This window comes from Hirundo rustica, chromosome 11, assembly GCF_015227805.2.
Source record: "Hirundo rustica isolate bHirRus1 chromosome 11, bHirRus1.pri.v3, whole genome shotgun sequence".
Lineage (NCBI taxonomy): Eukaryota > Metazoa > Chordata > Aves > Passeriformes > Hirundinidae > Hirundo > Hirundo rustica.
In genome coordinates, this window is record NC_053460.1 from 14,369,575 (window position 1) to 14,380,526 (window position 10,952).

Genomic DNA, 10,952 nt, shown 5'->3' on the forward strand with positions numbered 1-10,952 from the left:
GGAGACAGGTCTTTATTTTAGGCAAAAAAATTAACTTGTCAGAGTCGTTTCACTTGTCTTTACATAAGAAGGCGGCACACCTGCACATTTCTCTACCTACAAACCTGCCTTACGAGTGCCTTGAAACACAGTGTGAACAACTGGCTGGGACATTGAGCACCATGGCATTTGGTACTTAGAGCAATAATGCAGCTGGCACATCACCCCACCCCAGTGCTGCCAACTGCTGGGTGCCCACTACAGGCCTGCCTGAGTTCTTAAAGAGTTCATTGCATTTAAAGCAACACACAGATCACTCGGAGGCTTCTTGTGAATATTTTAATGAAAAGAGAGGACCAGCTGTACAGACTGACTCAAGGAACCAATGCTGAAATGACCACCTTAATCCTGGGGCTAATGTAAAACTGGCAGATTCAGGTCCCCAGTTTCTTAATGCTTGCCACACCCTCCCATTCTAGGGCACAGGACCTTGGTAAAAATTGAATTGAAAGTCATAGTTTGTTTTCCTGTTACTTGAAATCTTGTTCGAGTATTTGCTTCACTTCTAACATAAAAAGATAATTCAAGAATTACAATAAAAATGTAACAAAGTACAGATTGAGTCCTTGGAGTTCACAGTAGAGTAATGTATTTCCTTATAAAACTTTCCTTTGCAGGGCTGGAACAAACAGCAAGCAAAATTCTTCAAAGTGCCCCAGCTATGTTGGCACTTTATGTGTTGTTCACAGGGAAAAAAAAAAAAAATAAAGCACTTAAACAGAACCAAGTCTCCTAAATAAAACAAAATTACTCTGAAAATTTTCACAAGTGACACATTAGCCTAAGAGCAGCATGATTCCGTTCGGTGATTTGATTTAGTCCCTGTGCAGAGCAATCCAAAATTACATAGGAAGTCAGCGTCAGGATAATGCACTCATCTAATACAATCTTTACAAATCCACACAAATCAAAAATGATAATAAAAATTTTAAAACCCCCAAACATCAAAACCAAACACTCAAAAATTACTTAGATTGGCCTATAATTATAATTAGTACTCATAACTAGTAATTGTTGTGTTGAAGATTCACAGCTATGGGAGCAAAATAGCATAAAAAGCCTGCTCTGTAGAGGATTATTCTCCGTATTTTACTTGTGCTTTTAGCTCATTGGTAAGGTAAGTGGTCAGTACTGCCAACACTTTGTCTCTGAGAGCAGAATTTGCCATTACAAGGCCAATCAGCTGAGCGGCATCAGTCCAGTGTAAGTTCTTGAAAACAGCCGTGACTTCAGTACAGAGTTTCTGCTTCTCAGCAGTAGGCAATTCCATTAAAATCTGAGGGACTGACTTGAACTGTCCAGAAGTTATCCATCCAATCAATCCACCCACTGCTCCTCCTAGGAAAGACAGTGAATCATTAGTCTTCACCAGTTAAAGCCTAAAATTCTATCCACAACCTTCACCAACCATGTTCCCACCTTGATTAGAAATCAACCTAGAGTTGTTTATGTGTCTGCTTTAACTAGATTTATACACAATATTCAAAGCACCAAAAAGGATTTTAAAAGCCCTTTACATCCACAGCAATCATAAAGAAACCCTTTATACAATCAACACTAATAGCTTCAGGCTAGAAAGCGGAAACAAAACACTCCCTGGGACACTCTCTTAGGATAAGCTCTACTACTAAATAAAACCCTGCCCAAGGGAAACACCAGGCCAACAACTGCCTTACCGGGGTCATAATCTCTTACTAGATACTCCCAGACTGATCAAAGCTTTCTGCTTCTTTAAGAGTCACACACTGCAGCCTCCTACACACATGAAGCCCACCCCTGCAGGTGCTCAGAGACCAAACCCATTAGACACATTCAGGCTTTCACCCACCAGTTGCACACCTCACCCACCCCAGGTGGACAAAACATGCTCAAGTAAGTAGAAGGTCCTAGGTTATCAAGTAACAGCAGAGGGATGGATCATCTACAGCTGATTGAGTGCTGAGAAACCAGCTTGGCAGCCCTACAGGGCCCTCCTCCATCAGCAACCCACAGGACTGACAGCACTGCCTGAAGCACACGCGTCCTGGGATGGATGGACAGACAGAGGGACGGAAGGAAGGAAGGACTCTCACAATGGAGAGGTGGCAGAACTGACCCTGCCACCCCCAGTGACTGTTCCTAAAAAGTCATCTATGCACTCACATGGATGCAGTTTTTCATCAGACAAAAACTCTTAATTTGCAGCTTTTACTCAGTTAACAATCTTTCCCATGATAGCACAGAAATACTTGAAAGCCTACGATGGCTGAATTCATCTTCAAGGGACTTTTATGAGAACATCAATAATTGATTTAGGGGCACTTAATGCAAAAGCCACTAGAAGTATTGATGTCTAAGCTCCTTGTTCACTGAGACAAGATTTGTTATATGATCACACTTTTTCCCCCAAGCAACAAAGCCCACTCTGCTGAGAGCAGGCAGTCCTTGGGAAGCATGATGACTGCAAGCTTCTCCAGCAATGCTGCACATGGCAGGTAACTCATCCTCACTCCTGGTGCAAAGCAGCAAGAGGGACAACCCCTGCCACCCAGTCTTACATCTATCCAGGCTGTCTGAGCAAGTGAAGGTACACTTGACTGTAAATGTCTCTCCAACTGTCCTAAACTTATTTGGCTTATTTTCTTTTCCAATTTAAAAAGTTAAATGAGAGGGTTATGATTTAGTCGCACTGTAATTGAGTCATTGCTTTTAGTTTAGTTTGTATTATTACTCTTATTATATATGCTTGTTATTGTATACTTTCAGTATAAAGTAATAGGTATACTTGTACACTGAGTAATAGCACTTGTACACCGAGTGCCTTCCTCAGTGGCTGAAGAACATCCATAGTGACTGGGAGACGCTGTGAAAGCTTAAACACTTAAAAGAGAAAATACATCCAAGAATAACTTTATTTCTCTTCATCTCACTCAAGAATGAGGCCACTTACATTATTACCTTTACTTCAGCTTACAAATTTCTTACAAAAGCTTCATTTCCCTTCTTTGTTCTTGATAACTTCAGTCATATATTTGTCTAAATACTATTCTGGCTACTAATTAAAAGTTTTGTACCTGCAACAGGAGTAAATACACAGCTTCACTTTGCATTTTCTGCTATCACTCCTCACAAATTATTTGCTTGTTTTTGTAACTCAGCCTGATGGAGACACATTGCAATTCACTCCAGAGTCAGTAAGCCTGTGAAATTCCTGCAACTGCTCACACGACAATCAAGGGCCAGGGCCCACATGCCTTCAGTCACAAGGCAGCTTCCAAACTAGACAACTCTTAATTCCAGAGTTACAGAGGAGAAACAATTCTTTATTGTTAGACTTTGGCTTTCCTGTAACAAGAAGAAAAGCAAAGTGACAGGGAATAATGAATCCCAGTGGAAAAAAAATAAACAAAAACAAATTCATCAGGACGTGGACATCAGGAACTTTTAAAATACAGAAATAAACATATTCTTTAGTAAGACCATTTGGAAAAGGATCCTGCCCCATGCTGAGGCTTATTCACCCTCAGCCCCCATCGCAGCAGGAAATCTCAACACCGAATGTCCTTTTCCTTCAACCCACACCTCGCCATTTCTCCCCTCAGGGATTTAACCCCGCTCTTGTTCCTAAAGCAAAGCACACTTACCCACAGCGATGCCGGGGGGGCCTCCCAGCACTCCCCCCACGAAGGCTGATGCACCCGTCAGCAGCGCTCCCCGGCCAGAATGGGTGACAGCCGCTTTCATGCCCTTCACCCTGGCAAGGTGGCTGAGCAGCGCCATCACATCATCGGTACGGATCGGCATCTCGCCCAGTCCTAACCCTGCAAAAGAGCTTTCAGTTATCTTTTCACCACTGCAGCCGAGACTAAACCCAGCTGCTGAATGAATTTCATGGAACAAAACCCCAGCGTTAAGGTCACACACAGGAAATAGTACGTGCTTTCTCTTTCGATTCTCGGAAAACCACCCCTTTACAGTAATTGCTGAAGGTTACTAAACTGCCAATGAGATCTCTGGTTAGACCAGAAAAAAAGAAGGGTTTATGACAAATTCAGAGATTCTACAGTATCAATTTTTTCAGCACATTGCTTTTGGCCTGAGCAAGTCCCATGTGTGTTCAGCATTACACACAGCTCCAGGAAAAAGAGAGTTTCACTCTACCACAACTAGCGGATTATAAATGACAAATCTGTCAGGCATCTTCTCATTGTCCTAATTTTTACAACAAATCAGTCAATTATTTTCACATATCAGTTCTTCTCTCTGTTTTGCTATATGTTTAAACATTTCCATGCTCATTTCTGAAGGCAAGAGGCTGTCTGTAGCAACAAAGTCCCTGAGGAAGTGTTGGAGAAGAGACCTGGTACTGCGACATTTGGTGCTTGGGGTGTTCTGGAGTCTGCCCATCAAAAATGTAGGGGTGGATGGATAAGGCTGTCAGGACTCAAAGCAGAGATGCCAGAAGAGTCTCATGTAGGAGGAAGCAGAAACACAGGACCCCAGCTTGTAAAACACTGTCACATGTCCTCAGCAAGGGACAGAGACCTGTCCCTGAGAACAAGCACTCTGAGACAAAAAAAAAAAAAAAAAAAAAAAAAAAAGACTCTCCACCTCATTCACTTGCTGCTGCTGCTCAATACATAAATACTTCCCACTATGCACACCAGCTGAGGAAAGGGCTTACAGGGATAATTAAAAATAAACAAAAAAGTATTCGATAGGATTAAAAGTAAAAACACATATACACAAGTTGCATATTTCTCGTTGTTTGTGTAATGTCAGCAGTATAGAAGAGATGAGCATATGGGTTTTTTTCAGCCCCTAGAAAACCTCTTATCCCAGTGTGTGTGCAATACTTTCTCAGCCCAAGCCAACCTATTTTAGAGTCTTTCCTGAATAGGTCTCCTCCTCGCAAAGTGGAAGCAGAGTGGTATCACACTATTTTTCATATTAAAAATTAACTACTGCAACAGAGAAAGCTTTCTTCTGCGCTAAAATGGCTGACTGCAAATCATCCATGTCACTGCAGGATCCAAACACTGCTGACACTGAACAAAAGTCTGGGTTTTGGGATGGGACCACATATGCTCCATAGCTGCAAAGAGGCACAGTAGGAAATTCATCAAATAGTTAATTTCTCTCACTACTTCATTCATCTTTGTGCCAGTCTAAAGAAAACATCCAAGTTCATCAATTTACCACTGTTGCTTTTGGGTTTTTGGCAGGCTGATGACACAGCAGAGGCTCAGAACGGCAGTGTGCGCTGGTTAGCGACAGCAGAGCAACACACTCTGCTTCCAGAGTTAAATATTATCTCACTCAACAGGGCTCAAGCTCCAAGTAATGAACAAATGGCTGCTCTGTCTGTCCTAGAGCAGTAGGGAAACCCCCCCAAAATATACAACTGGTACAGCTTCCACTGCCAGGCCTGGGAATGATGGAAAATGAGACAATGAAGTGTTTGTTTTTACCTTTCTAACAAAAGGTGAGGAGCTTTCCACTCAGAGTGACATTCACACCAGCCCTGAGCCACCTGAAGCGCTGCAGGATTCGCTCCCTCCTCTCAGATACTGATTTGTCCTTGTGCTTCACCTCCGTAGCATGTCCTCAGACTAACCCAATGTGCTGAAAACAATTTGCATCTCCTCTCTGGGCTAAATTCAGTGAATGTCTCACTGGAAGCCCTCCAGAGCATGAAGTCTCTGCAGCACGAGCGGGACAACACAAGCTGGAGAGCTGACAACACAGGGCTCTCAGTGGTAGCAATATAATCAGCTTTGCCCCCTCAAACTGAGGGAGTGCTCCAATTTCCTAAAGCATCTAATTGTAACAGATGTGAAATGATGTTTTATGGGCAGACAGGACCGCAGCTGAAGCAGGAGGTTCCTGCACTGGGTTGAAGCTGGCTGCTCAAAGTCACCTGCATTACCATCCTCCACAAGGCCAATACTGCCAGGTGTCCTCTTGGTGACACAGTGCAAAGGTGATCACCCAGCCTTGGTTTCTCCAGATAGATAAAACACTCTTTAATAACTAGCTTCAAAGTGCAGTTGACTTAAAGTTAAAAAATAGCCAGACCAAAACAAAAGTAGCAATCACACTGCTGTCTGGTGGTGTACGAATTTGTGGCACACAAATTTGTAACTCATTAATCAGCCTCAAGAAAAAGCAGAAATTTATTGGGACTCAAGAAACTGAAAGGAGTTTTTCCATACTAAATTACTAACCATTTTGTTCCCCTCACACCTTCCCCAAAAGGATATTTCCACTCACAAAATTAACATTTATTTGGGCTTTTTTGGCTTGACTGAACAAGGTTCTTGGTATAGCAAAGCAGTTCCTGTGTAACTCTAGATGTCAGCTTCACACTCAAAACTCTCAAAGACTTTACGAGGAAAGTCTCGTAAAGACATTTTCTCTAAACTCTTACAAGTATTATTATGATCTCTTGTCATATTCACTATAATTTAAGTCCTGCAGAGAACATTAGTGGACACAGTACCTGAGGCACAGCATATACATGGGGTTTTTTTTAAACTACATACAGAGCACTAGTGGGAGCCACTGAAACATAAACCATGTCTAACATGTAAACTAATCCCAGATTCCTACATTTGGCACACAGAACTATGAATTCCTTGAAAAAATTCAATTAAGTTCCATTTAAGAATCAAAATTATCAATCAGGCAATTTTCAGTGAGCAGGTACTTATTTAACCATACACCACAGATCACTAAAGGATATTTTGACAATACACTAACAAGTTGTAGCACAGAGACACCACAAAAGCATTTAACCTGCTATGAGGATAAGCAGCCCCTACCAAAAAACCAACTGAATAACTGTCAGCAGCCAGCCAGCTCGCTCAGGAAATCAAACAAAAGGCTTATAAAGCTCTGCAACTGCAAACCTCTAACATCTCACGGACTGGTAAGGTCTGTAAGAAGCCAGCTGCAAGAATGCGGAGCACAAAGTTGCATCTGACATCAATCTACTGATGAGAATCACAAGGAAGCAGAAGAGGAAGACAGGCATGTTGCAAAATTCCAGTGGTGCTACAAAGGAGCAAGGGTTCTACCCCAGAATAGCACAGAAGGAACTGTAAACTTTGTGTGTTATAGGTACAGTCACGATAGCCAAAAGTATTTATAAACTCTGATGGAATAACTGCCAAGTAACTTAAAGTGCAATTTGATTCTAGCATCAAATTGTTCCCTACTGAATTCACCCAGGCATTAGGAAACATCAGGATTGTAAAATACTGGATTTGATCTAATGAAGGGATAGAAATGTCAACATCCATAAAATTGTGCGCAGCTGTCAAAGGCACTACATCCCCACAGCTCCTACTGATTTCACATGGTAACAAGAATATTCAACACCTCAAGAAAAAAAAACAAACCTAAGAGTTCTACAACATGAAGCTGGCTGAGAAACCAAGCTTTGTTGTGCAATGTTTTTGTTCTACTGCAGTTCAGTGGCTGCTTTCCTTGTGTCATTGTGGTCTCCCCAAATACTCATCCGAAGTCTTCGATTCTGTAACTTCAGTTAATGCTCCCCTCCCTCACTTTCACCCCCCTACAGGGGAATGAAGTGAGCAATGCTCCTGTTCTCCCTATCCAAAGGGAGTGGTAAGATCATGTTGACAACATCTCAACTTTGAACCTCCAACCAGCAGTTTTCCTTAAGAAGAAAAATGCCACAGAAAGAATTAAAACAACAACATCGTACCCAACTCACTGAAACTCCTGCTAATAGAAATAATTGAAGAGGGTCCCCAGATAAATCTATGGGGTGAGCCTCATTCCAGCTCTTTCCAGTTTAACATTCCCATCTCATCACCCTACTTCCACCCACACCAAATGACTTCAAACAAGCGAAATCCCTTCTATCTCTGGGCTCATTATCCCACTTAAGAGAAAAATGAGCCTCTTTCCAGATGTCCACACAGGAGACATTCTCACCAGCATGCAGTCTGCCCCACCACTGAGCTGTCCCTCAGCGCTCCTTACAGCTTCTCGCCGAGGCAACTGAGTGAACATCTCTGCCACGTGCATTCGCACAGCACAAAAACCCACCCACACTGCACATTCCAAACACACCAGTCCGTGAAGACATCGAGCTAAATCCTTACCTGCAGCTGTCTGTATCATGGTGGACATCATGTGGCGACAAACAGGAATGCAAGGTGACAACTTCTTCTGTCTCAACTGTACAGTGACAGCTCTGTATGTACTGCAACCTTTTATGAGAAATATGAGAACAGTACTGAAGCAAATCCAAACACAAGGTTTGGACAGACTAAAGAACACGACTTCACAAAGAGTGCGCAAGAAGGTGTCATCTGATGGATTAAATAGGCCAGAAGTCCATCAGTTATTTCCATAACAGCTGGCGGACTCAAGATATTCCCATCTGCAAAGGAGGACTATCTCATCACTGGTCCATACACATCCTGTAAGCATAAGCAGCATCTGGCTCCTAAATCATCACTTTCTGAAAATTCTACCTTTAGAGCCTGCTATAGTACCTGAAACCTGCAAAGCAGGTGGTCTGTCTGATATAAATCATGATTGGCATCAGCAGCCAGTAAATAGACCAGTTTTGAACCAGCTCCACCTTTTCAATTTTCATTTATTTTGCTAAGAAAGTGTTTACTCCTGCTTGGTGGCATAAAGGTTAAAATACGCTTACCACCATTCTCACCTCAGCATTTGGTACTCTTCTTTCCTGACCATAAGGATTCACTAGATCTATAAATACTTACTGTAATAAATGTTACTGACTATAGATTTACTCAGATTTCTTTTAGTTTCAATTATATGAGAAGATGGTAAGAAACTCTTGTATTTGCTAGCCAACCTGAATTCAATTGAAGTGCATAGAAGAGCATTTTAATATTGTTTTGTAAGAACTGAGACCTTAAGAGCATTGCTCTTCTTCTGTGTATTTATCAAAGCATGTAATATAATCAAAGCACTTAATTGGTTTATTTAACACAAGAGGTAACAAATTTACTCATTAGATGAGCAAACTACTTCTAGGGACCTAGAAGCTGATTTTACAAGGTTCTTACGTGCCTAAAAATGCAGGTAAATATTCAAAGGGAATGATCTCATTCCACTGAGATAAAAGGAAATTTGGCACCTAACCTGTCTAGGCACTTAGGATACCCTGCTTACCTGGTCTGCTAAATTACAAAATATCTGAAAGACTGGCTATAACTCCTTCCGCCCTTGAATTTTTATAGACCTATTCATTGTCCTTCTAATTATAAACTAAAAGTGATTCCCCCACCCCCCATTTCCTAGCCAGTTTCTCCATTTTGAAGGCTGTATTCAAAAAAGTTACAGATCGCTTTCATTAGCTAGCTGATACTGAAGCCAATAATCAGACTTTCAGTTAAGAAAGAGAAAAGAGCTGACACTCAGAAACACAAATAGCAGAGCTGTTCCCCTGTCGAGGTACTTAGCATAGCACACTGCAGTGATATCTTCAAAATCTGAACTAAGCCTGAAAATTAAAGATGTTTTCCCTGACTCATTTCAAAAACATAAAACTTCATCTCATTAAAATTAATCAACACGTTCTGAATGTTTTAAAATTTATTAAAAATGTTATGACTAAAATAGGCTGAGCATAAAATGTAATTATGAACCCTTTCAAATAGCCGAAATTTAATTACACCAAAGCTATTTCTTTATTTATTTTCCTGTCAATTTCAGCTTTACTGCTGCTGAAGCATTGTTCCAGCCGCAATGTGACTTGGAGAAATGAGGAATGAGATGTTCACTCGAAACCCACCGAGACGCGCTTCTGTGCCACCGGCTCGGGGTGACCCTGCCTGGGTCGGTGATCTCAGAGCTCCCTTCCCACCATAATGACTCAGGGATTCTGTGAGGCTGAACGGGGGTTCGGCGGGCCCTGAAGGCCTTTATGGGCATTAGCGCCGCAGCCGAACCGCGGCACCGCGTCCGCTCCGGCGCAGGGGCTGGCGCGGCTCCGCCGGCGCTCCCCGCCCGGGGAGCGGGCCCTCACGCACACCGCCAGCGCCGCGCTCCGCCGCGCCCTTCCCTTCTCCCCTTCCCCGCCTACCTCCGCCGGCAGCGCCCGGCTCTCCGCAGGCCGGGCAGGACGCAGCGGTGGCGCCGGAGGAGGGGCCCCGCGGAGCGCCCGGCCCGCCCTCAGCTCCGCCGGCCGCGGGGCGCTGGGCCTGGGCAGCGCGGGGCGCAGGCTCCGCCGCGGCCTCGGGCCCTCCGCGCCTGCTCCGCCCGCCCCCGCCGCCGGGAGCGGACACGGCCGCGGAGCGGGGCGTCACCCGCTGAGCCGGGCCCGGAGCAGGCACAGCGGGGTCAGAGCCGTGGAACGGCTCCCCTGAGAGGAGAGGCTGCGAGAGCTGGCAGTGTTCAGCCTGGAGAGGAGAAGCTTTGGGGGGACCTCGCTGTGGCCTTGTAGTGCCTGAAGGGAACCTAGAGGAAAGATGGGGCAAGGCTATTTACTGGAGCGTGTAGTGACACAGGACAAAGGGGAATGGGTTCACACTGACATGGAGTAGGTTTGGATGAGAGATTAGCGTCAGGAAATTCACGATGCCAGAGGCTTATATCCAAAAAGAAGACAGAGGAGTGAATAAAAGTTCTGTAACTTTATTTGAATAAAGGGAGACACTATGGGGCATTTCCCATGGGGTCTTCAAATTGCTAGAGGATGCAGCTTCCTTTTTATCCTAATTTCCCAGCTGCATTTCCCCTTCTCCCAGTGGCTGAGGTACTTGACAGGTACAGACTGCCCAAATCACTTAATAGAGAGCCTTTTCTAATGTGTATCCTGTTCTCGTTCTCGAAGTCTGGGAATGTAGCATGGCCTTGAGTGAGCAGCAGTGGAATTCCTCTGGAATTTTTGGTTCCCCTCATTGCTTCTTTCACCTATCAGC

General features: G+C 43.7%; 1 protein-coding gene across 2 annotated transcripts; it reads right to left on the reverse strand.

The window, feature by feature from the left end:
- Positions 1-304: 304 nt before the first annotated feature.
- Positions 305-10,203, reverse strand: C11H19orf12 (chromosome 11 C19orf12 homolog). Of its 2 annotated transcripts, none has more exons than XM_040075575.1 (4): positions 10,115-10,203; positions 8,154-8,261; positions 3,663-3,839; positions 305-1,377 (listed from the first exon to the last, which is right to left on the reverse strand). In XM_040075575.1, the coding sequence occupies exons 2-4, from the start codon at positions 8,182-8,184 to the stop codon at positions 1,115-1,117; spliced, it is 471 nt and encodes a 156-aa protein (XP_039931509.1). In that variant the 5' UTR covers positions 8,185-8,261; positions 10,115-10,203; the 3' UTR covers positions 305-1,114. The 2 variants fall into 2 exon arrangements, with proteins under 2 accessions (XP_039931509.1, XP_039931510.1); XM_040075576.2 differs by lacking the exon at positions 10,115-10,203 and adding an exon at positions 9,824-9,844.
- Positions 10,204-10,952: the final 749 nt, after the last annotated feature.